Genomic DNA, 23,557 nt, shown 5'->3' on the forward strand with positions numbered 1-23,557 from the left:
AGCCCCACGTCAAGAGTTCCCAATGAAGGAAAATTGGTTCCAAAATAAAACGACGCCTTTATTTGGTGGAAAACAAAGAAAAACAGGAACAGCAACAACAGCAGCATGGACATCCGCCCCCTGTAACGTGAGCCTCATCCCAAGAAGCGGCGGTCAAGGGGCCATTTTACTCATGGCGTCTCAGTTCCATCGAGCACGCGGAAGAAAAACGTTCCCGATCGCAAATCAAGCCGCGACGGCGACTCGCCGATGAAAAGCCAACGGCCGTTCCTCAACGCCTCAACGACATGGGCGCCTTCTTCATTGAAGTGACCAAAGCGGAAAGCGTGGCGAGGCCAGCGGTTTCCGGCTCCGCCCGGCCGGGCTCCCATCCCCGACGCCGCACGTCCGCCGTTCACTGGCGCTGCCTCGTGAGCGGCGGCGATCTCCAGGGCGCCTCCGACTTGGCCTCCGACGCGGGCCGACGGGCCTCGAAGCTCCTCCGGTCGCTGGGGAAACTGGGTGTGGCGACGTGAGGCCGAGCGTCGGAGGGAGCCGGCCGGCCGGCCGGCCGACCAACGCCTACCTCCGTTGGCCGTGCTTGTCCGTTTGGCTGTCCACGCTCAACAATCGGGGGAGCAGAGCCGACCTCCGTTTGGCCGGAGACTTGGCGTGACACTTGGCGAGAGACAAAGGGGGAGGGGGGCTCAAGCATTTGACGGCAGAGACGGACGGTCGGGTCCGCGGAGGGCAGCTCACGTCGGCGCCGATGTGCGCCAAGCCCCCGCCGCTCAAACTGGTGGGCAGCCCGCCAGCGGCGACGCCTCCCCTCGACACGGTCTCCATGGAGACGCTTCGCCCTCGCATGGCCCTCTGAAACAGACGAGTAACTTTGGTTGACGGAGAAACGGCGACCGGTCCACGAAGGCCCGCGCGCTGGCGCCAACCCCCATTTACCTTGATGGATTCCAGCAGACCTCCGTGGGCGTGGCCGTCTTCGCCCCGCGCCTCCTCGTCCGTTCCGGCCGTCCTCCCCAGCGTTCTCCGCGAGCGTCTGCGCAGCTCCTCGTCGAGGGCGTCCAGCAAGGCGGCCCTGGTCCGCTCCTGCGTGGAGGCGGCGGCGGATTCCTCCCCCGCCCAGAATACTTTTGACGGCGCGGGCGCCCCGTTACCTCCAGTCGCGAGAAGCGGACGCTCTTGTAGCAGGCCAGCTCGGCGTTGATGAGCTTGGTGAGGAGGAATTCCCGAAACTCCGGACCCTGAAGCGAAGAAGACGCGTGTCGGCGTGCCGCTTCCTCCCCAGCGCGACGGGTGGGACCTTGACGAGCTATAGTCGGCCCCCAAAAATGTGGAGATCCGGGGCTACCGGCGTCTCACCTTCTTAAAAATGGGCGGGTCCGGGAGTGGAGGGCCGAACGCCGGCACGTCTTCTCGCGCCGTAACGGACACCTGTCGATCACGGGTTGCCAAAGAATACTTTAAATGGAGGCCGCGCCAAAAAGCTCTTCCGCGGATGTCGAAACGGAGATGTGGCCGAGCGGCGGGTGGGCTAAAAAATCTGCTCGGCCTTGCCAAAGCCGCCGTCGAGCGAGCCTGAAAGGTCGCCCGACGTCCGCCGCCTCTGGCCCGGTATACTTGACATCTACGGAAGAACGAGCGGCGGCGTGCTAGGTGGCTGAAATTGCGGGCCGCCCGGACCTTGTAGCCGGGGCGGTCCGAGCCAGGATCCTCCGCTTGCACCAGGACGAAGGCGTGCAAGAAGTTGGAAGCGATCATGTCCGGCACAAAAGGGGTGGCCCGCTCCTGGAACACCAACGCCACGATGTCGTTTCCGATGTGTCGCTTCCGCTGGAGCTGAAAGCCGAGCATCGGTCGGAGGTCAGGGGCGACGGGCGTCAAAGGCGGCGCCCCACCTGTTGGCTGTCTCCCTCGGTGAAAGGCAGTTTGGTGGAGACGTGGAACATGACCTCCCGCCGCCTGTGGACCGTATAGACGGACTGAGAGCCCGTCTGACCGTGGGACACGTCCAGACCCCCGCGGAACCTGCGGGGAGCGGAATGGGGGCGGCCCTTTAGCGCTCTGTGGGCGGAGCCGCCGTCCAATCCGACGAGCGCCTCCGCTCGGAGCTCTCGCCGACTCTACCGGGCGGTCGGCAGGAGAGGAGGAGCGACCCTAACCCTTTAAAGTCCCGCAGTGTGACGTTGTCGCCCAGCAGCTGCAGAAGGTCGCGGAAGGCCGGCGTTTCCTCGTTGTTCCCGAACAGTTCTTCCTCGGAAACCTGGCCCACGTTCACCGCGGCGTTTGATGGGTTCCGAATGGCCTGACGGGGGTCTCTTTGTTTTTGCTTGTTTGTTTTTTACCTGTCCAAAGCCTTGGAAAATGACTCCAAACTTGAAGGTGTCGTTGAGCTCGTGCTCGTCGTAGTTGACGATCAGCTGAGACGCCTGCGGGTGGGCAAGACAATCATTTCCTCCTGGCGTGTCAACGGGTAAGCCGCCGACGCCGACGCCACCGCTTGGCTCCGGTGAAGCTCCACCTTGGGGTAGACGACGGGACTGAAACGGAGGTCGGCCGCGTCCTCGCAGAGCAGCTGCAGACGCAAAACGGAACAAAGTTGACTCCGGGGAGGAGAAAGCGGAGGAGAAAGCGGGGGCCACCGCGCGTTGGCGTGAACCTGAACCAGCTCCGGCAAACTGGGAATATCGGGCAGTTCGCTCAGCGACAGCCGTCGATAGATGGTCTTCGCCCGAGACCTGAAGGTACGGGAAAGGCTGGGCTTGAAGACGTCCCAAACGTCAAATGGACGGCGCCGAGCTGACCGGACGCGAGTTCGACGGCGCCCCCGGTCGTACCTGACGATGACGTGGAGGTGTTCCTGTCCATTCTCCTCTTCGTGCCTGACGGACAGCAGCAGGTTTCCTACGCCGCCGGACGAGCAAGAAAAGTTTAAATGTTCCTGTGGAGGGGAGAAAAAAAACCAAGTCCGCCGTCAAAGCTCACGACCAACGGCGGGTTTCTTTTGCTGCCCACGGGTGTCAAACACTGAGACGGTGAGAACCGCTTGCCGATTACTTTGAGTCCGTTTTAGTCCTTCGCGAGGTGGTTGCTTGCCACTTGTCGGCTACCGGCACGTACCTTGCCCAAGAAGTACTTCCTGTAGGCCCGCGCGGCCGGGTTGGACTCCTCCAGGCGATAGCTATCGCGGCCGGCGTTTTCGGGGTCCCGGTCCGCTCCCTCCTCCGCGGCTCCCCCGGGCTCCTCCATCCAGTAGCCTCCCGAGTGGGGGAGGATGACTTGCGGGAAGGGCCCTCCCTTCTCCAATACCTGCGAGCGTGCGTGCGTGCGTCCGTGCATTACGGCACGCTTGCCGGCCGGGGCGAGAGAGCATCTCACCTCCCGGATCCTGGCGTCAGGTGTGCGTTCGTCCTGTTCAAAGAGAGAGAGAGAGAGAGAGAGGCGTAACACGTTTTCTAGCAACCAGGGGCCTTTTTGGAAAAGGAAGGGACAATAAGATGGCCCAGTGATGTCCCCGTACGCTAGTGTCCGACCAGGTGAAGCGTGAGATGGAGCGGGTGGCCTTTTGAAACTCACCTCCATCCCGTCCGCGGTGGCGCCAAAGAAATGAGCCGACTGCCGACACACAAGGGGATGGACGGGGAGGCGGTTACCGTGCTCGCGTGACCGCCGGCGCCAAGAAGGACGGGACGGGCGCGGGGATTTACCTTGGTGCTGGGGGGTGCGGTGCGTGGAGGCGAGGGCGAAGGCGAGGGCGGCGGGCCCTCGGCGCCGTGGGAGGACGCCTGCGCTTCTCGTTTGCTGGAACAAAGATCTCGGGTTAAGCGACCGGAGGAGTCTCCCTCCCTTCGTTTTAAGCGGCGCGCCAGACAAGAGGAACTTGGGGAAAAAATGTGGGATCCTCGGCAAAGCCACGCCACACAATTTGGAGTGGGCAGCGTACGGAGAAAAAGGTCACCGCCGTGCCTCTGCCGGCAGATAAAAGGTCACCGGCGCCGTCGAGAACCTCGGGGGAACGGGATTTCAAGCTAGTGTCCACGAGAACCAGGACCGCAGCCCCGACGAGCGGCGGAAGGGTCGGGTGCCTTCGGTCCGGAGGAATCCGGCGCACGGAGGCCCGACAATGACGGGCCACCTACGGGCCACGCCTCGCCGACTACCCGCGTATTTTCGGCTCGATAAGACGTGACTCACCGAGCTCTCAGGGCCATGATGGAAGATTTGTCGATCCTGCGGAGAGAAGAAGACACTCGGGGTCAACGGTCGTCCCAGGCGGGAAGGACGCCTCAACGACATGGGCGCCTTCCCCATTAGGGCCGGCGGCCGTTGCCCGGGCGCACCGCCATAAAAGCCGCCATTTCTTCCGGTGCCGCAAGTGGCCTTACGTCAGGATGGGGCCATAAAGCGCACGAGGCCGCAGCGGAAGAATGTACCATTGAAGTCGAGAGTGTGGGCGTTGGAACATTATTTTCTCTCTTGTCATCGAAATTGGCCATTTGTGAACTGAAGGCAAAGCCACATTCATCCAGTTGGCGATAAAGCAAGGCCTTTGAAAAGTGGAGATGTCCACTGCTTCAAGATGGCCGCCAGTTACTAACTAGCGCTCTCAATGTGTGATATGGACTATTTGGGCTTTCTCTCATGGCCATCCCCTGTTCTCGTCGGCCAATTAAAATGTTCTTTTTCTTTTATCCCCCCCCCCCCAGGATATAAAGCGCCAGATCAACGGCGACCTTATCAAGCGAAGATTTTCCCGTCCGAAAGTTGGACTTTGCATCGGAGCCGTTTAGCGCCGCCTTTGTGCTTCGTTCCCGTCGCAAAGAACACGGCGAGTTGCTCATTGACTATTTTTTGTTCTTTTTTTCACATGCCAGGCGCATTTTTGTCAACACTCTATTTCTATTTCCACGAAGCAGCTGGTCACTGATGGGAAAAGCTTGGAGCACGGGACTCCCAAGGATGAGAAAGTCAGCCAAAAAAGACTCCACATTTAATAGGAAGTAAAATGACGTGACCTTGGGAGTTTAGTCATTTGAAAAAACAGCATCCCCGGGCAATTTTCTCAGAGGAGTTGTACATTTACTATTAGTAGCGCTTGAGCTGCAATTGGAAGGCGAGGCGGGGGGGGGGGGGGGGGGGGGGGGGGGGCGGATAGGACGGGAGGGGATGGGACGGGACGGGACAGGGCTGGCCAGGGTAGGACTGTGCAAGGCAAAGTAGGCCAAGCCATGCCTTGCATCCCGAAAGCAGCCACTTCCACCCCGGTGTTGTGAAGGTGACGTCACGGCGACGTCACTGCGGAGCAACCCAGTCTGGACGGGAGCGGGGGGCTCCGGCGGCGCCTGTGTTGGCGGCGGTGGCGGCGGAGCCGAAGGCCGGACTCACCAGCCGAAGCCGCCGAAGGACACGCTCCTCTTCCTCCTCAGCATGATCTCTCTCTCTTGTCTTTGTGGTGTGTGACCGCAAGAGCACCTCCCCTCCTCTGGTCCTATCTCCGCATCCCCCTGGCAAGAAATAGCGTCCTTTGCGCCACCTCCTTTTCCCCGAACGCCCGCCCGCCCGCCGTTAATGTTTCTTTCTTTCACTTCAATTCCATGCATGCGCGCAGCCTGCATGGAGAGAGCGCGAGAGCGAGTGAGCTGGCGAGAGAAAAAGAGAGATAGAGAGATGGAGATGCTCGAGGGGAGGGGACATACACACACAGACACACAGACACAAAGAGCCAAGTTAGCCACAGCACCCGCTCTGATGCTCCTGAGGGTACTCAGGAGGAACAACTTGGACACTAAGCTTCTGGTAACCTTCTATAGAGCCACTGTGGAGAGCATCCTGGCATTACAGTGTGCTACGCTGGAAGCACGGCAGCAGACAGACCAGGCCAGGCAGATGGTGATCAACACTGGCCAGAAGAACAATGTGCAATATCTTAGACTGTGAAATATTTTAGAATTCACCTAGCCGGGATGTGACTTTTTATACTTTTATACTACTATTTTTTTTTTACTGGGAAAACACACTTTGAAATGCTTGGAGTAGCACCACCAATTTGGTTATACGCAGCTGTGTATGATGACAATAAAGGCTTTTGAATTTGAATTGAATTGAATGTCTGTGCTGGGTGGCTTGCAAAACAAAACGCTGCCTGCTTTAAACTGTCAAAGCCAGTTCAAGACTGTTTTGGACCTATTTCAAACGTAGGCCATTAAAGTGGTCCAGACTTTTGACCATTGAAGAGCGAGCGAGCGAGCGCCTCGAACAAATTGAAGCTTTGGACATATGAAGGAAAACAAATCATTCCATAAGACTAGGCATTTATTTAACAGGGCTGGGCAAACTAAATAAAGGGCCAGAGTGAGTGCTTTGGTTTCAACCTGAACAGAGCAAAACTTTCCACAATACTAGTGTCCTGCGAGTGCAATCAGTGGATTGGCGTCAGGTGCTTCTTGTTTGGGCCCAACCCCCGCTGGTTCAAGTTTGTCAGCTCGGTCGCTGCTGGATGGATTGAACCGAAAGCTGCTCCCCCACCCCACAGCGGCCCAACCCCCGTTGATTCAATTTTGTCAGCTATGTGGTACGCTGGAAGCACGGCAGCAGACAGAAAGGCCATGCAGAGGGTGATCAACACTGGCCAGAAGATCATGGGCTGCTCTCTGCCCTCACTGGATGACATTGGCAGCCCTCGCTACCTCAGCAGAGCCAGGAACATTGTCGGGGACCAATACTACCCTGGTTTTGATATACGCAGCTGTGTATGATGACAATAAAGTCTTTTGAATTGAATTGAATTGAATTTGAATTTAATTTGAAAACTTTGCACGTCGACAAATAAACTCCATGGCTACTTTCCAGAGTGTAAAATAAAGAAAATCAATTTCATTCAGGTCCCCTGCACTATTTACACACTACGAGGCAGTATTGGGGCCACGCAAGAAAACCAAATGGGCCTCAGAGAATCAAGTTGCAACATTAAAAGATTGGGTCAATGGTATGACATGACAAGTGACAAGGTGGCCTCGCAGCATGCTGCAGACATTCGGTGGGAAAGGAATTTTGCAATGGAATGCAATGCAATGGAATGGAATGCTTCTGGTTGGCGCGAGTCATTTGCTCGTTTGGAGGAGAAACGTTGAGCTAATTGGCCGTGAAGAAGAATGTCGCCACAACAATGACTAAAAATGATTTTTGGGGGGTCCGAGTGCCTTTAATAACGTCGTACAATAATAATGAAATGCGCCCATAAGTACAAGTTGTCATTCAAAACAACCCAAAAATGTTCTCATTATAAACATACAGATTGATTTACAGATAGAGATTGAAAAAGAAGCACGATTCCAATTGGAAACTCGAACGGCGTTTTCATCATGGCCACGACGTGACGACGAGTGCGAGCTCTCGCGCGATTTGGCGAGACTAGAAGTTAAGGGAACATGGCGACGCTGCTAAAGGTAGGAGCCCACTCCAATTGAATGAATTGTCAGTTAACGGGGTCCGAAGAGCGTGTCAAGCGCGAGTCGTGGCGTCACCGCGAGTGTCCCGCATCCGGGACACCCCCGTCGGCGTTCTGCCGCCGGCGGAGCATTTTAACTTGGCTAGCATTAGCTCCCTTCCAGGGATTTAGCTCACTGGCAAAGCTAGCTCATCAGCTTCTCGAATGTGGGGAGTAGGGAAAAGGGTTATGGGGAGGCAGAGGCAGGCAAGCAAGCAAGCAAGCAAGCGAGCGAGCGGACAGGCAGGAATGAAGAAAGAACACTAGCTAGCTTGCTAGATAGACGGCGAGCCCCAGCCGAGAGGTGTCCGCGTCACACGGCGTGACGTGTTTTTATCCGCGCGAGCCGCGGTATCGTCTGTCAACGCAGGAATCCGTAGCTGACTGACTGACTGACTGACTGGCCGGCTGACTGGCCCACCTGACTGCCCCCCTGACTGGCCCCATTAAAAGCCAGGTTAAGAGCAGCCAAAATAGCCTGGCCTTTGTGCCCTTTTCGCCCGCCTGTCACCATCTTATCGGCAGTCAGCACAGTACACCAGTCCCCCCCCCCCCTACACCATTTGTTTACCTGTAGCCTTTAACCCATTTACCGTCATTATGAATCCATCCCAACCGGGAAGGCCGGCATCGAGCAATCGCCTTTGACCGCCAACGACGGCGATAGACTCCAATTTGACCGGGGGCCGGCCGTCGAGCTGACGGCTAGAAATGAATACATTTGGGAAGCAGAGTTTGGAACCCGGATTGGGCTACTCTGAAAAGGACACGACACGATGGAGCTCTATTTGTTTTTTTTAGCCAGTCCGTTCGTCCGTCCGTCCGCGAATCAGTCGTAAGAAAAGTGGGCAGTGTTTAGGCGCGGCGTGACTCACGTCATCCGCCACCTTGTCGCCAGAATAAAGGCTCCCTTCAGTTCGAGGACAAATGGGACCTGATGCGTCCCATCGTACTAAAGCTCTTACGGCAGGAGTCGGTCACCAAGCAACAGTGGTTCGACCTTTTCTCGTGAGTGGCCGGCGGCCGACGGGAGCGGAGGCGGGACGCCGAGCGGGGCCCGCCCGGCGCTTGACCTTTTGTATTTGCGCAGGGACGTCCACGCCGTCTGCCTGTGGGATGACAAAGGTCCGGCGAAGATCCACCAGGCCCTGAAAGAGGACATTCTCGACTTTATCAAACAAGCACAAGCGGTAAGGCCCGACGCTCGCGCCCTGGAAGCACGGACGGACGCTCGCTCGCTCGCTCCATTCTCACGTGCGCCCGCCCGCCGCGCTTCTTTTTCAAGCGGGTGCTCAGCCACCAGGACGACACGGCGCTGCTGAAGGCCTATATCGTGGAGTGGAGAAAGTTCTTCACGCAGTGCGACATTCTCCCCAAACCTTTCTGCCAGCTGGAGATCACCTTGATGGGCAAGCAGGGCAGCAACAAAAAGTCCAACGTGGAGGACAGCATCGTGCGGAAGGTGAGGCGACTGCGGTGGGGCCGGGGGACCGGGGGACCGGGGGCCGGGGACCGGGGGCCGATTGCAGCCGGCTGACTTGCTCCTCCCGCACGACAGCTGATGCTGGACACGTGGAACGAGTCCATCTTCTCCAACATTAAAAACCGGTTACAAGACAGCGCCATGAAGCTGGTCCACGCCGAGCGGCTGGGCGAAGCCTTCGATTCGCAATTGGTCATAGGAGTGCGGGAATCTTACGGTGAGCGCTAGCCGGGTTGCTGGATGGGAGCGCCCCGAGCCTGGTTGCAAGTTGGCCAAATGAGGCGGCCCGTCGGGCGCCCCCGCATCTCACTAGCGATCGATCTCCTCTTCTCTTGCGCCCCCGCAGTCAATTTATGCTTGAATCCCGACGACAAGCTGCAGATCTACAGGGACAACTTTGAAAAGGCCTACATGGACTCCACCGAACGCTTCTACAGAACGCAGGCTCCCGCCTACCTCCAACAAAACGGCGTCCAGAACTACATGAAATACGTGAGTCTCGGTGGAACGGGCGGACGCGCGGCCACGGGACCGGACGGTGACGGTGCCGTGCACCCCTTTAGGCCGATTCCAAGCTGAGGGAAGAGGAAAAACGCGCCCTCCGCTACCTGGAGACGAGACGCGACTGCAACTCGGTCCAAGCGGTGAGTCCCTTTCAACGAGGCCCGGGTGGCAGCCCGCCCTAAACCTAACTCCGCCCCTTGCCTCGACAGTTGATGGAGTGCTGCGTCAACGCCCTGGTGACGTCGTTCAAGGAGACCATCCTGGCCGAGTGCCCGGGCATGATCAAGAGGAACGTAACGGAGAGTGAGGAGGACCCGACGGACGGGAAGCCGAGCGGCACGCCAGAGGCGGGTTAGCGGCCCTTATTTGCCCCCTTTTTTGCGCTGCAGAATTGTACCTGATGTTCTCGCTGATGGACAAAGTTCCCGGTGGCATCGACCCCATGCTCAAGGACCTGGAGGAGCACATCATGAGCGCCGGCCTGGCCGACATGGTGGCCTCGGCCGAGACCATCACCTCCGTAAGGTCCCTTTGTTGGCTCTCTCGCTAACTTCCCGCTCCAAATCCTCACCTCTCTCCGCTCACTTCCGTCTTCGCCGGCAGGACTCGGAAAAGTACGTGGAGCAGCTGCTCACCTTGTTCAACCGCTTTAGCCGGCTGGTCAAAGAAGCCTTCCGGGACGACCCTCGGTTCCTGACCGCCAGGGACAAAGTGAGTAGCGTCCGGGGGGGGGGCGCCACGTCGTCGCCCCGAGAAAAGCCTTTGGTGGGAGGAATTGGAGGTGGGCCGGGCCAGTAAATGGGATTTGCGCTCACCGTGCCCTCTCCGCAGGCCTACAAAGCCGTCGTCAACGACGCCACCATATTTAAGTTGGAGCTCCCCACCAAGCAGAAAGGGTAAGACGCTTGGCCTTTTTTCGCCAGCGGACATCACGTAACGGCGATGGCTTGCCACGGCAGCGTGGGCTTGAAAACGCAACCCGAGTCCAAGTGTCCGGAGCTGTTGGCCAACTACTGCGACATGCTGCTCCGCAAAACTCCGCTCAGCAAAAAGCTCACGTCCGAGGAGATCGAGGCCAAGCTCAAGGAAGTGGTGAGTCGGTCACGGGGAAAGCAAAAATAAGCGCACGTCGCTGGCGCTAACGTTCGAAACGGCTCCGTTTCAAGTTCTGCTTGCTACTCAGTCCCTTGTTTTTGTTTGTGTTGTTTTGCAGCTGTTGGTTCTGAAGTACGTCCAAAACAAAGACGTCTTCATGCGCTACCACAAGGCCCACCTGACGCGCCGCCTGATCCTAGACATCTCGGCGGACAGCGAGATCGAGGAGAACATGGTGGAGTGGCTCCGGGTAAGAGGCGGCGCTCCTGGAAAAAGTCGGGTGCGCTCCGTCGCCGTCGCCCGCCCATAATCAAAGCGTTTCCCCCGCCCCCCCACCCCCTCCAGGAAGTAGGCATGCCGGCGGACTACGTCAACAAGCTAGCCAGGATGTTTCAGGACATCAAAGTGTCGGAAGACCTCAACCAGTCCTTCAAAGAAACGCATCAACACAACAAGCTGGCCCTACCAGGTGATAGGCCAACGGGGGCCGCCTTCCGGAGAGTTCCCTTACGCTGGCCGGCCGTCTCTGGTTTTTCAGCCGACTCGGTCAACATCAAGATCCTGAACGCCGGAGCGTGGTCGCGGAGCAGCGAAAAGGTCTTCGTGTCGCTGCCCACCGAGCTGGAGGACCTGATCCCGGAGGTGGAGGACTTTTACAAGAAGAACCACAGCGGCCGCAAGCTGCACTGGCACCACCTCATGTCCAACGGCATCGTAGGTAGCGCGGGCGCCGCCGGCCTTCCCGCGGCCCGGCGCCGAGCCACAGCCTCCTCGCGCAGATCACCTTCAAGAACGAGGTGGGCCAGTACGACCTGGAGGTGACCACCTTCCAGCTGGCCGTGCTCTTCGCCTGGAACCAGAGGCCCAGGGAGAGGATCAGCTTCGAGAACCTCAAGCTGGCCACCGAACTGCCCGACGCCGAGCTGCGACGCACGCTCTGGGTAAAATGGGCGGGGCCGGACGGACGGACGGGGTGGGCGTGGCCCAGCGGGGGAGCGGTTTCTCTTGGCTTGTTTGGCTTTTTGTTTCGTCCCCGCCTCATTTTTGCCTTTGTTTTTGTCCCCTCCCCCTCGCCCTCGCCCTCCACCGCGCACTGACGGCACAACTCTCGGGGTACCGCTAAACCCACCACCCCACCCTCCGTCGTGGCAGTCCCTGGTGGCCTTCCCCAAGCTCAAGCGGCAGGTCCTGTCGTACGAGCCCGCGGTGTCGTCGCCCAAAGACTTTGCCGAAGGAACCTTATTCTACGTCAATCAAGAGTTTTCTCTCATGTAAGCGAAAGTCGGCCGCCGTCCGTCCGACCCCGTTTGGTTTCGGAGGCGACGGCCCGCGGCTCGCCCCGATGTCCGAGTGTCGTTGTGCGACCTTTGCAGAAAAAATTCCAAAGTTCAGAAGCGGGGAAAGATCAACCTGATCGGTCGACTCCAGCTGACCACGGAGCGCATGCGAGAGGAGGAGAACGAGGGCATCGTCCAGCTCAGGATACTGAGAACGCAGGTACCGTCGGGCGCCTCTCGTCTGGTCTCCGGCCCCCGTTGTCGTCGTCGTCGTCGCCGTCATCGCCGACCCCCGGTTCACGGCTCTTCCCGTGTTTCTCCGGCGCAGGAGGCCATCATCCAAATCATGAAGATGAGGAAGCGCATCAACAACGCCCAGCTGCAGACGGAGCTGGTGGAGATCTTAAAGAACATGTTTTTACCCCAAAAGAAGATGATCAAGGAGCAGATCGAATGGCTCATCGACCACAAGTACATCAAGCGGGACGAGGGCGACATCAACACCTTCATCTACATGGCGTAGCGCTTTGGCTTTGGCTTTGGACGCGCGCGTGGCTAGCCCACGGACAAAACGGGCCCGACGGACTCGGACGGCCCATTCTCAACCGCCCCCCACCCTCCCCGACCTGCCCCGCCCTCTATTTAAAACCACGTCATGCGCAGGGAGGCATGAATTAAAAAGACTATTGAAAAACACTTGGCGCCTTAAAGTCGTATCAAGGAGAAAAGCAAAAGTCTGCACCGGGTGCTTGTAAATGTTTTCATTTGGGAGGCCGTCGTTCGCGCTTTGTTTTCCCACGGCGTGCCCGCCCGCCCGCCTGCCCGCCCGCCTGCCGGCCGGATGGCCCGACCGGGGACGCGTGGAATCCCGCTGACAAAAACTGAAGGTTTTTGGAGAGGGGAAAAAAATGTGCACACGCACACACAGCACTGCACAGTTTTTTTTGGGGTTGCCCTAATTTTTTGAACCCCTGCCCCAAGTGCGAGCAAAATGTCCATGCCACTTTGGATCCAGCAAGCGGCTTGAAAAGCCACGTCGGGGCTCGGGTGGCTTTTGTTGGTGTCGTTGTTGTGAGAGTAAGTATTACTAAATCAGGGCATCTTTTGACTGCGTGGAAGGCCAGATGGTCGCCGCCAAGCTACTCCCCGGATTGCAACTTTTGGACGGGGAGACGTAGAGAGAGGGGACAACCCAGAGACGTAGCGCGCCTGCCGTTTTGGCCTCGACAATGTTGTCGCGTCACCGTAGTTATGGCGGCGGTGGCGGCGGAGCTTAAAAGCAAACTGGATGGATTCCTCCTTCAGTATTATGTGTGGAAAGCTTTTTTTCCCCTCCTTTTTGGCGAGGTGTACCGTGAGATATGAATAAATGAAATAAAGAGCACCTTAATATGATTGCTTAGGCCAAAGTACCTTTTTGTCCAGATGCTTCCAAATCCCATGTTCCCTCCACTTGGAACAGAATGTAGATGTTCTTTGTGGTACTAGATGGTGTGTTTTGTTTTGTTTTTGCTTTTACTCAACCCTTTCACGCCCTTATAGTGATGTTTTTATTAATATTGTAATCATTTGTAAATATATTCATCATGATAAACGATGATAGAAATTGAAGACGATGAACCATTAAAACAAATAGTAATAGCAATTCAAGTTTTTTTAAAATGACCAACAGTCACATAATGGCTTAAATCTCATTCCAAAAAATGGTTATAGATCTGACAGGGGTCTATTTTACTGTGGCCTGTGGAATCCAACAAGCATACATAGATAGTACTACTTCTGTTTCAATCTAATGCATTTCTGTTTGTATTTCCAATCACTGGGTTTTTGTCGTGCCTTTACAAGCTGTGTCCAATTTGAGTCAAGACTAGTTGATTAGCAGCAGACTCGAGAAAAAAAAAACAGGATGTCCAGCTAAAATAAATACAAAAAAAGGAATTGGGGCTGGGTGCAAAGATGTGTGGATATAAAAGAAGAATTAATACAGGGCAGAAGGGTTGATAGGTGCTAAAGAAACACAAATAAAAGGTTGATTCAGTGTATTCGTTCTTCGGGGCGAGCAAAGAGAAAGGGGGGCGGGGGGGCAATTGAATTAGACAGCTCGGTTTCTTAATCACGGCATATTGCACGCACCCTTGTTATTTTGTCACACCGAGTCGAGGGGGGTTGGGGGGTTGCAGCAGGAGCATCAAGAGCATCAAGAGCGGGCCGGTCGCTCGCTCGCTCTGCGCATGCTCAAGCGAGCTGTGCTTTCCACCTCGGCGGAACACTTCCTCCGGGTCTCTTTCAAAATAAGTTCACAACAGGAAGCGGGCGCTGCTGGTAGCATGAATTCTTAAAAATCGTTTCGAAGTGTTTTGTGAACACACTCGCCATTGAATTAAATGAGCTGTTTTTCTTTTGAAGATTGGTGGATCATTTTGGCCGAGTTGTTAAGCTAGGCCAGCATGGGTCTAAGTCAAGAAATGAGCTACATTTCAGCTTGATAGAACGTCCTCTCTGCTTCTCTTGTTCGGGGATGCTCTCGATCGTGTCGAATAATCATGTCGGGTTTGTTATTAGGTCGATGTAGATCTTTATTTTATTATTATTATTATTTTCAAGACTACCCGCATCCCTTCCAGATGCCGGCGTGACCGCGGAGTGATACGTGCGTACCGGCTTGACTCTGTTTTTTTCGGCGGAGGCGGCGAAGGTGGAGGGAGGAGAGGGGCGGAGGAAGAAGGAAGGAGAGCGGTTCTCCGGCGGAGGAGAGGAGCAAGCCAGCCGAGCAGCCAGCCTGCCAGCTAGCCAGCGGCCAGCGGACAACCGGGGAGCCAGGCGAGGCCAGGCGAGGAAGCCCGGCCAGCCTCCCACCTCCCCCGAACCACCCTCCCACGCACGCTCGCCCGGTTGCCCCTCGGAGAGGGCGAGAGTCGCTCCCACCGCCCCCTAAACCCGGAGGAGAGAGGGAACCGCGTTGGCCTCGGCGAAGGTAAGCGAATGGTAACCGGGCGCAGGTGCTCGTCAGGCGGCAGGCAGGCAGGCAGGGAGGGAGGGATGCGACGTCCGGCCCACTATGTCAATCTCAGGAGAACCGTCATGTAAGTAGTACTTGGTTATTGCAAGCGCCCTTACTCGTTCGCCGTCTGAGCCTAATAGGGCTAATAGGGGAGCACAAAAAAGGAAAGAATCAAGCCTAAAGCATCGTGTATATAGCCTCCACCGCGCTTAAAATAGCCCCATAGGAAGGCTAGGCTCTTAATTGTCGGCACCTTTTGATGTTTTTGTTTCGGCGGGAAAAAACAACAACAACAAACCAAACAAAAACAAAACGCCGGCTGGGTCATTGGTAAGAGACACTCGCTAATCTAGCACCATAAACCTAAACAAGTCTGTAAAGAAACGTAGTTGAATTTCACACTTTTACAACCCCTTATGCAGGCCGAAATATATCCATATATCATTGGAATTAAGAAGGGGGTTGAAAAGACTGAACGCTGTTGTCGTGGTCAAGGTTTGTCTGCATTGGACAAAGACATGGCCGTAGGGAAGCTTTTGGATTTGTGTGACCCGTTGCAGCCATCTTCTTGTGGTCTTGGCATTATAAATTACTTATTCCACTAAGTAACCGTCCGTATTGTCGTGCGGAGCCTGAGAAAGGAAAGGCCACAGAAGACATGGCGTAGGAGTAGGTCCATTTATTTGTGGCTTCAAAGATACTAGGCGTAAATGATTCCAAAGTCAGGAATTTATTGATTTATATATACAAAAGGTTTGTACTCGTTTAAGGAAAAATGGAGGAGGGCTGCATTTAAAATACAAAAAATATGAGTTCCAATATTAAGCTAATGAGCAATTGTGCAGTTTCATGAAGCAAAAAACTTGTGGGCAAAACCGTTACTTTGAACGGTAGCAAGCTTTAAATGACGGCAGTTTGGAACGCGATGGCATTCGTTCCTCATTTTTGAAAAAAAGAAGCCTATTGCTCGGTGTTCCATTTCTTTTCCGTCAGGAAAATATCAATATTAAATGTCGAATGGCTTCCTCATTGGCCGGTGCTTTACGGGGCGTCACCCGCCGTTTCCCTACTTTCGCCCCGTTTTGCCGTTGCCGCTTTCGTGACAGTCCTTTCGCGTCTTTACTTGACATTTTTCAAAATTGGACTTTTCCCTTGGCCAAGCATTGACCTTTTATCTTCCAAATAGAATGCTTTAGAGCGCCATTGACCATATTTGATGATTTAAAAAAAGATTTCATCCAAATGTTAACAAATGAAAATGAATTGAGCAAATGTCGGGTTTGGGACTGGCGCCAGCCAGATGTCCATTCCGTTGTGAGGCGTAGTATATCCTTCATCCTCAGCGACAAGCCACCAATGTTGGCGTACGGTGAAGCGGAGCGTGTGTCTCCCCCTCGTGGGCCAGATCAACACACTGGCACGAGCAGGATCAGGCTTATTAACTTATCGTGACAAGGAAGAGAGTGTCCCACACCTTTCCATTTTTCATTTTAGTTGGTCGTCGAATACAAAGTAGATCTTTTGCTATACGAGCGGGGGAACCCTGGCTGGTGATAGTCCCTCCCTCCCCGGTTTGGAGGGCTAGATAGATGTATTTGCTAGCCTCCGCCTTTATTCTCTCTGCGCGTGGTGGTGCATTATTGCTTCTTGCGTCCGCAGACTCAAACAACTCCCCCTCCAGCCTCCCTTGTCCAATAGCCTGTGTTTCTGGTCACAGATGAGGCCGATTTGACATTTCTCGTAATCACCCTCCCCAATCATTTGCAGTTCCGTCCTTTTTTTTTTTAAAGTTTTTTTTTGTATCTTCTGTCACGAGTCGACTCTTCTGTAAAGAATCCATCGTGACCAGAGGCGCATTTTGCCTCGTCGTTCCTTGTTTTTTTTTTTTTAAACACCTATTATACCTTGTGGAGGATGGGGAAAAAGCAAGGATGTTTATTTCTACCTTGCGCACGTCGTGTTGGAAAGGGCGCGCATTCAATGGCTTTCGGGGAGCGCCAAGAAAAGTTGCATTGACCTGGGTCAAATCCTCTTTTCAAGGAATAAGGGACGTCCGGGGCGGGGCCTTACAAATCCGGCTGGGCGTGCGCCTGATCTAATGGCTTCCGGGATAGCGTTTGGCCTGGGGGGGCGGGAAGAAGAGGTCCCCTTTCCGAGCTGCCCGAGCGACTGGCTGAGAGCCATCTGTTGTCGGGCGGGAGCGCTTGGTCTCCCTGCGCGGACTTTCCACACTATTGATTATTGGTAGAAAGAGAGGCTCTCGCCCGCAGTGCGGCACTTTACGGCTTTTCAGAATCTTACGCCGGGGGGGGGATATGGCGTTTTTGCCAGGTGCCAATTGTTGAGGGTGCCCTTTTTTTTTTAGATCGTTTGCGACGGTCAGCCATTCCAAAAATGAAGAACTTGGGCCCGGCCTGGGATTTTTCGAGCGGTCTTAGCTCTTAGCCGCCGGAACGCGCACCCTCGCGCGTCCCGTCCATGTGCGCCATTTGTCCCGATTGAGCGTAACGGCCAACGGCGGCGTATTTTGTTTTTGCAGGGCTCCAGCATGTTTGCGTCGGCCAAGGCTTTCGAGGAGCAGCAGTACTCCAGTCTCAAGAGGCAGTGCCTGCAGAGCGGCCTGCTCTTCGAAGACCCCCGCTTCCCCGCCACCGACGACTCGCTCTGCTACCAGAGCAACGGGATCGGACGGGTGGTGTGGAAGAGGCCGCGGGTAAGTGGCCGCCAAAGCCGGCCGCCGGCCGCCGCTCCGTTTCGAGGAGCGCGTGCCCCGTTGACGTCGCCCTCTCGGCTTATTTTAATTTTATTTTTTCTTCCCCCTGGGGCTTATTTTTATTTCTTCCCTTTTACCCCCCTCGCGCGCAGGAGCTGTGCGAAGACCCTCACCTGTTTGTGGACGGCATCAGCGCGCACGACCTCCACCAGGGGCAGCTGGGGAATTGTTGGTTTGTGGCCGCCTGCTCCAGTCTGGCCTCCAGGGAGTCCCTGTGGCAAAAGGCGAGCGGAGGACGGGGCCCCGCCCTCCGGGGCCACCCGGGAGGGACCGCAAACCGGCGGTCCCCTCGGAATGGCGTTCAAATAGGCCGGCCCGCTTTGGGCCGTTCCCCCCCCCGCAGGTCATTCCCGACTGGAAGGAGCAGGAGTGGGACGCCGAGAAGCCCGAGGCCTACGGCGGCATCTTCCACTTCCGCTTCTGGCGCTTCGGCGAGTGGGTGGACGTGGTGATCGACGACCGGCTTCCCACCGTGGACGGCCAGCTGGTCTACTGCCACTCGGACGACCGCAACGAGTTCTGGAGCGCGCTGGTGGAGAAGGCCTACGCCAAGTCGGTCGCCCGCCCGCCCCCGTCGGCCCCCGGCCGCCTCCCTCGCTAGCGGTTTAGCGGCAAAGGGCCCGTTTTTCCTTTGCGCTCAGGGTCTACGGCCGCTACGAGGCGCTGGACGGCGGCAACACGGCCGACGCCCTGGTGGACTTCACGGGAGGGGTGTCGGAGCCGGTGGACCTGCTGGAGTGTCAGGCGGCTTCGGACGAGGCGGCCCGGAACCAGCTCTTCGAGCGGGTCCTCAAAGTGCACAACCGAGACGGCCTCATCAGCTGCTCCATTCGGGTGAGCCCCAAGAAGAATCAAGCGGGTCGGGTCGGGGGCCGACGTGGGCCCCGACGCCTCTTTTGGGCCCCGGGACGACGCCCCACCCGAACAAGCCTCCCCCTCCCCCAGGCCATCACGGCGGAGGACATGGAGGCGCGGCTGGACTGCGGACTGGTGAAAGGCCACGCCTACGCCGTGACCGACGTGCGCAAAGTGCGTCTGGGTCACGGGCTGCTGGCGTACTTCAAGTCGGAAAAGCTGCACATGATCCGCATGAGGAACCCCTGGGGAGAGAAGGAGTGGAGCGGTCCTTGGAGCGACAGGTAAGGGGAGAAAAAAAGAAAAGAGCCGACTGCGCCACCCGCCTGGCCAGAAAATGGTCTCCCCCGCCGACCTTCCCGCCAAAACGCCTTTCCCTCCACTCGCAGTTCGGAGGAGTGGAACAAGGTGAGCAAGAGCGAGAGGGAGAGGCTGGGCGTCACCGTGCAGGACGACGGCGAGTTCTGGTGAGCCCCGGAAATCCGCTTGGGGGTGGGGGGGTCTCTTAGGGCTTTTCCTTCTACGGTCCTGGTCTTTCTCGCCGGCAATTCTTCCAAAGTCCGTGACGAGGGAGAGTCGTCGACCGTGGAACTCCTATTTGGGCTTTTCCTTCTATTGTCCTCGTCCCGCTTGCATTCTATCGGTTTGTGGTTGGCATTTCTTTGGCCAATACGGAGCCGGGCCACGGTAACCGAGCGCTGGGGAATTGACCCACTTTACTCCTCACGCCCTCCGGTTTTCACGGCACTGGCCTTTTCCCAAAAGGCAGGCCCCGGACTTGGATTGTTCCCAATACATGGACGGTAGGAACGGAAAAGAGGGCTGAACGGTGTGGTGGCCGCCCGCAGGATGACGTTCGACGACTTCTGCCAGTACTTCACCGACCTGATCCTGTGTCGCCTGATCAACACGTCCTACCTGAGCATCCACAAGACGTGGGAGGAGGAGGTGATGCGGGGCTCCTGGATCCAGCGCCAGGACCCCCTGCGCAACCGCTCGGGCGGCTGCGTCAACCACAAGGCCTCCTTCCTCCAGAACCCGCAGGTAAGGCAGGCCGCTGAGGGAGGCGCCCGGCGGAAATGGCCCGCCCCGACTGCTCTTCCTCCCTCCCGCCCGCCCGTTTGCAGTACGTCTTTGACGTGAAAAAGGCGGAGGACGAGGTGCTGATCTGCTTGCAGCAGAAGGAGAAGAGAGCCACGCCCAAAGAGGGCAAAGGGGAGAATCTGGCCATCGGCTTCGATATCCATCAGGTAAAAAAAAAAAGAAAAAGGCTGACGGTGGCTGGCGACGCCGCCTCCGACGTCGGGGCGCCTCGCTAATCCGGCTGTGGCGGCAGGTGGAGCTGAACCGCAAATACCGCATGCACTGGGTCCAGCAAAAGGTGGCCGGCTCCATCTACATCAACTCGCGCTGCGTCTTCCTCAGGAAGGAGCTGAAGGAGGGCCGCTACGTCATCATCCCCACCACCTTCGAGCCGGGCCAGCGGGGAGACTTCCTCCTCCGCGTCTTCACCGACGTGCCTTCCGACTGCAAGTAAAGACTTGCCGGCCCGCGGCGCCCGCCGCCGCTCTATCGGCGAGCGTGGCCGGCCGCCGAGCCGCCGGCGCCGACCCGCCTGACGACGTTTGTCCTCAGAGAGCTGACCCTGGACGAGCCCCCTCAGACCTGTTGGACGGGCATGTGCGGTTACCCTCAGCTGGTCACCCAGGTCCACGTTCTCAACGCCGAGGGCCTGCAGGGACAGGACTCGGCCGGAGGTAGGCCGGTGCGCCGGGGCCACTTTAATTAGCGCCACGCCGCCGGGGCCACTTTTGACCTTCCCGTCACCACAGCGCTGGACCCGTACGTGGTCATCAGCTGCGAAGGCGAGAGAGTGCGCTCGCCCGTTCAGAAGGACACCCGCTGCCCCAACTTTGACGTCAAGGGTCTGTTTTACCGCAAGAGGCCCAAAGAGGGAGTCCACATCGAGGTGAGCCCCAAACTTTCTGGCGGCGGCCAAGGCCGCTCGGCTTCTGGCCGTTTCTCTTTCAAACTGCCCTTCCTCCCTTCTTCTTCTCCTCCTCCTCTCGCTCCTTTTCCTCCCTCTCCGCCGCCACCTGGCCTCGTCCTTGGGCGGGGTCAGATTTACAACAAGAACATGATCGTGGACACCTTCCTGGGTCAAGCGGTGATGTTCAGCGACCCCAACGAGCGCCAGGAGCAGCACACGCTTCGCTTGCGCGACAAGGGCAGTCGGCAGGACGGCGGCGACCTGCCCGGCACGCTCACCGTGCGCCTCCTCACCTCCACCACGCTCACCAATATCTGAGCCAGCTTTCTCTGGGTTTTCCTCCCTCCGCCACGGACGTGCGGTGGAAACCCCGGAACGGCGCTCCTTCCTCTTCGTTGCCAATTCTCCTTTCCTGTCATCACCACTTTTCTCTCTGCCTTTTATTTCCCTTCCACAGTCTACATCTTGTTGCCATCCACCTTGGATCACTTTTTATTTTTATATTGTGCGAAATGAAAGCCGCGCGTGGACATTTGCGCACGCACGTGCCAACGTTTCCAAGGGCTACGCGTTGCCTTAAGGCGGCGTCCGTCTGTCTGTGCGTCTTTTGCGGCTTCGGCTGTTTGTCTTTGCGTCCGTTTGGGTGGAGTCTCCCCTGAATTCCAGCGGGAAGCCGCCTGGATTTTGCGCCACTCGCTGGGCTTTGCCACGCCCGTCCTCTTCCTCCTAGGTTGGGTTTCGGCAGTTCCCGGCCGCTCTTCGGCCAGCGGGCCGTTGCGAAAGCTGCCGAGGAGCCAAAAGTGGCTTGGCTTATCTTAGCTTAGCTCATCTTATCTCAGCTTAGCTTATCTTGGCATGCCGATGCCGCTGCCCGTGCGACTGAATCCGGCGTATTTATGCGAATGTATCTATCTTTTGGCTTATGGGAGAAAAGGTGTGTGTGTGTGAAACGGGCACCGGGAACACACAACCTTTTTTTTCTTCCCCTCCGCGGCCAGTGTGTACAAAGTCCTGGTCTTTTTCATGCATTTTTTTCTTCTTTTTTTTTACCCTCAAAAGATAATGTTTACAGTCATTTCTTCATCTCTGCCGTCAAGATTTCGCTGTCTTGTACAAAAAAAAATGACGGGACTTTTCCCAACGTGGGATTTTGTCGGGACGTACGGGATTTTTCCCTTTTCACGTGACGCCGTGCGCGGTCCGACTTTTTATATACGAGAATGCCCGTGCATGTAGCAAAACTTAAAAAAAACATACACAAAAGGCTTTGAATTGAAGGTAAAACATGTCTATATTTGTATTTTTGTGCCGCCTAAGCTACACGCTCTCTTTCTCTCTGATGAACACAGCTGACTCGTGTCGCATGCCAAACGTGTTCTTGTCTTTTTTTTTTCTTTTTTAATAATTCAACAATGTATGTATACTATGTATGGCGTTCATGCGATTTTGGGCGCTTTTCACGCCACGTCGATGGACGGACGTGCTCTCGTTCTTTCTTTCTTTCTCTCTTTAAGGTGAATGCTCCTCTTTAATGAGCCAAGCCGTCCGTCATTGTTAAAATTTGTACGGCTATTCTCCCCAAATCATCCTTTGACTGTTATCGGAAAGAAGAAGGAGTGTCTTTCTCTGGAAGGCGCCACTTTACGCTCCATGTAGATGGCCGTTTCTGACATGTCGATGGCTTGCATGATTTGGTCCTTCCACTCGGGGAGGACGCCAACTAAAATGGCTCCTCTTCCGTTATTTGCGGATAAATCGGAACCTTCTAACTTTCATTTTTTTCTCGTCTCAGGGCTGATTGGCTACATGAACTCACGAGTGACACGATTGGCCTCCCGTCGTCCTCCGCGGGCGACGGTGCGCCGGTGCTACGAGTGGCGTGGGCCGCCGCGTATTTTTCCGGCCTCATCTATTTGTCATATCGCTCTTGAGCTGGCGTCCATTAGCCGTCGGGGAACCGGCTGTACCGGTCGGTCCCTTTGGTCCCTTAGTTGGCCTTTGACGGGCGTCCCCGCGTCCGTCCCCGCGTTGACTTCTGGGTGACACTGTGCTGGTTTTAGAGCCGGGAATTTCCAAAACTGGAATCCTGCTTCTTTTCTGGATTGCATTTGTATTTAATGTCATTTTGTGGCATGACTTTGAAATTAAAACTGGAAAACCCCCCAAAATCACCTTCTTCTGTCGTTTTCTTTAACCGGAACAGGATGCGCGAAAAGACCTCGTCGCGCTTCTCCTCGGACGTGTTGCGCCGAGCCCCTGACATTTTCACGCCCGCCGTCTACTTTTTTCGCTCTGCGACGTCCCACTCTTTGGCGGCGGTAGCCTTTACGTCGGGCGCCCAAATGTGAAATGAAGGCCCTTTAATAGCAATGTGATCTGTCCTTTAATTGCAGCTCCTCCTCCTCTTCCGCTCCGCCCCGCCCACCGGCGTCCTAATCGGGATCAGCGGCCACGAAGGAGACCCGGCGAGACTCTGGAAGACTCGCGGGCCGAGGCGCTGGGCAAAAGCCCCGAAAGGATTGGACGTGGACGGCGAGCGCCGCGGGGTCGGCCGGAGACGATACGGGCGCTCTTTGCACTGGTAAGGCGGCGGCGCCGACGCTCGGGTTCCGCCCGGCCAAAGCCTCCTACGCCGGCTATTGCCAAATTCCGGTTAGTGTTTTGTCTAACGGCCTGAAAAGGGGCATCCGAAGGGCAAAAGAAAAGCGGGTGGCACGCGAGGATTCTCATCATTTTTTGGACCCAGCTGTCACAAAAGAGCGTCCCACGTACTGACCTGATTGGATTTTTAAAATTTGTATTTTTTTGCACAGGCGCCGACGGACGGCACGGGTGGGCCGTAAATCCGCCGGGTGGACGACGGCCGTCGCTCGGCCGGCGTGAGTGCTTTTCCGGTCTTTTACCCACGGCCAGGCGAGTCGGGGTGAAAAAAGTGGCAAATATCAGATGATTGAACGTCGGCGGCGCCGAGAGGTGGTCGCCGCGACTGGACGGACGCTGAAGCATGCTTGCTTTGCTGCTTAAGTGCTAGGATTAGCTCCAGGAATCCATTAATCCTGTGGTGGCACCCCCCAAAAAGCCCCTTTCTCACACACACAC

The 23,557-nt window shown here is 56.4% G+C and overlaps 3 protein-coding genes across 12 annotated transcripts; 2 read left to right on the forward strand and 1 right to left on the reverse strand.

Annotated features, from left to right (window-relative positions):
• Nucleotides 1–37: 37 nt before the first annotated feature.
• Nucleotides 38–8,436, reverse strand: LOC144067688 (rap1 GTPase-activating protein 2-like). 7 transcript variants are annotated; one of them, XM_077591520.1, is made up of 19 exons: nucleotides 8,356–8,436; nucleotides 5,380–5,498; nucleotides 4,189–4,224; nucleotides 3,702–3,795; nucleotides 3,571–3,609; nucleotides 3,115–3,405; nucleotides 2,832–2,935; nucleotides 2,654–2,732; nucleotides 2,516–2,569; nucleotides 2,340–2,423; nucleotides 2,157–2,257; nucleotides 1,893–2,022; nucleotides 1,678–1,833; nucleotides 1,357–1,428; nucleotides 1,152–1,238; nucleotides 937–1,083; nucleotides 739–852; nucleotides 566–657; nucleotides 38–497 (listed from the first exon to the last, which is right to left on the reverse strand). In XM_077591520.1, the coding sequence occupies exons 2-19, from the start codon at nucleotides 5,421–5,423 to the stop codon at nucleotides 395–397; spliced, it is 1,827 nt and encodes a 608-aa protein (XP_077447646.1). In that variant the 5' UTR covers nucleotides 5,424–5,498; nucleotides 8,356–8,436; the 3' UTR covers nucleotides 38–394. The 7 variants fall into 7 exon arrangements, with proteins under 7 accessions (XP_077447646.1, XP_077447643.1, XP_077447642.1 ...); XM_077591517.1 differs by lacking the exon at nucleotides 8,356–8,436 and adding an exon at nucleotides 8,074–8,094; XM_077591516.1 differs by lacking the exon at nucleotides 8,356–8,436 and having other exon boundaries at nucleotides 3,115–3,303; nucleotides 3,373–3,405; nucleotides 5,380–5,630.
• LOC144067685 (cullin-5) lies at nucleotides 7,281–13,234 on the forward strand. Of its 3 annotated transcripts, none has more exons than XM_077591506.1 (19): nucleotides 7,282–7,439; nucleotides 8,379–8,488; nucleotides 8,571–8,670; nucleotides 8,766–8,942; nucleotides 9,039–9,180; nucleotides 9,310–9,455; nucleotides 9,527–9,607; nucleotides 9,677–9,770; nucleotides 9,857–9,987; nucleotides 10,071–10,178; nucleotides 10,299–10,363; nucleotides 10,427–10,559; nucleotides 10,681–10,812; nucleotides 10,908–11,031; nucleotides 11,101–11,280; nucleotides 11,342–11,503; nucleotides 11,715–11,833; nucleotides 11,936–12,059; nucleotides 12,168–13,234. In XM_077591506.1, exons 1-19 carry the CDS (start codon nucleotides 7,422–7,424, stop codon nucleotides 12,515–12,517), a joined length of 2,496 nt encoding a protein of 831 aa, XP_077447632.1. In that variant the 5' UTR covers nucleotides 7,282–7,421; the 3' UTR covers nucleotides 12,518–13,234. The 3 variants fall into 3 exon arrangements, with proteins under 3 accessions (XP_077447631.1, XP_077447632.1, XP_077447633.1); XM_077591507.1 differs by having other exon boundaries at nucleotides 11,101–11,276; nucleotides 12,168–12,505; XM_077591505.1 differs by having other exon boundaries at nucleotides 7,281–7,439; nucleotides 10,908–11,280.
• Nucleotides 13,235–14,264: 1,030 nt separating this feature from the next.
• Nucleotides 14,265–23,555, forward strand: LOC144067732 (calpain-5-like). 2 transcript variants are annotated; one of them, XM_077591621.1, is made up of 14 exons: nucleotides 14,265–14,813; nucleotides 17,380–17,553; nucleotides 17,706–17,837; nucleotides 17,957–18,165; nucleotides 18,255–18,447; nucleotides 18,559–18,752; nucleotides 18,858–18,935; nucleotides 19,317–19,512; nucleotides 19,596–19,718; nucleotides 19,805–20,001; nucleotides 20,104–20,225; nucleotides 20,301–20,437; nucleotides 22,852–23,039; nucleotides 23,272–23,555. In XM_077591621.1, the coding sequence occupies exons 2-14, from the start codon at nucleotides 17,389–17,391 to the stop codon at nucleotides 23,339–23,341; spliced, it is 2,004 nt and encodes a 667-aa protein (XP_077447747.1). In that variant the 5' UTR covers nucleotides 14,265–14,813; nucleotides 17,380–17,388; the 3' UTR covers nucleotides 23,342–23,555. The 2 variants fall into 2 exon arrangements, with proteins under 2 accessions (XP_077447747.1, XP_077447748.1); XM_077591622.1 differs by lacking the exons at nucleotides 22,852–23,039; nucleotides 23,272–23,555 and adding an exon at nucleotides 20,591–22,630 and having other exon boundaries at nucleotides 14,268–14,813.
• The last annotated feature ends 2 nt before the right edge of the window (nucleotides 23,556–23,557 follow it).

This window comes from Stigmatopora argus, chromosome 22 (assembly GCF_051989625.1).
Source record: "Stigmatopora argus isolate UIUO_Sarg chromosome 22, RoL_Sarg_1.0, whole genome shotgun sequence".
NCBI lineage: Eukaryota > Metazoa > Chordata > Actinopteri > Syngnathiformes > Syngnathidae > Stigmatopora > Stigmatopora argus.

Bases quoted from the DNA above. Each gene is read 5' to 3' on its own strand.
- LOC144067732 (XM_077591621.1), top strand. From the start codon at position 17,389: ATGTTTGCGTCGGCCAAGGCTTTCGAGGAGCAGCAGTACTCCAGTCTC. The intron at 17,554-17,705 runs GTAAGTGGCCGC...CCTCGCGCGCAG, and splicing joins TGGTGTGGAAGAGGCCGCGG to GAGCTGTGCGAAGACCCTCA. The intron at 18,166-18,254 runs GTCGGTCGCCCG...CTTTGCGCTCAG, and splicing joins GTGGAGAAGGCCTACGCCAA to GGTCTACGGCCGCTACGAGG.
- LOC144067685 (XM_077591505.1), top strand. The intron at 8,671-8,765 runs GTAAGGCCCGAC...TTCTTTTTCAAG, and splicing joins TTATCAAACAAGCACAAGCG to CGGGTGCTCAGCCACCAGGA. The intron at 9,456-9,526 runs GTGAGTCTCGGT...GCACCCCTTTAG, and splicing joins TCCAGAACTACATGAAATAC to GCCGATTCCAAGCTGAGGGA.
- LOC144067688 (XM_077591514.1), bottom strand. From the start codon at position 5,609: ATGCAGGCTGCGCGCATGCATGGAATTGAAGTGAAAGAAAGAAACATT. The intron at 1,834-1,892 runs GTGGGGCGCCGC...CTCGGCTTTCAG, and splicing joins CCGAGGGAGACAGCCAACAG to CTCCAGCGGAAGCGACACAT. The intron at 853-936 runs GTAAATGGGGGT...CGTCTGTTTCAG, and splicing joins GTCTGCTGGAATCCATCAAG to AGGGCCATGCGAGGGCGAAG.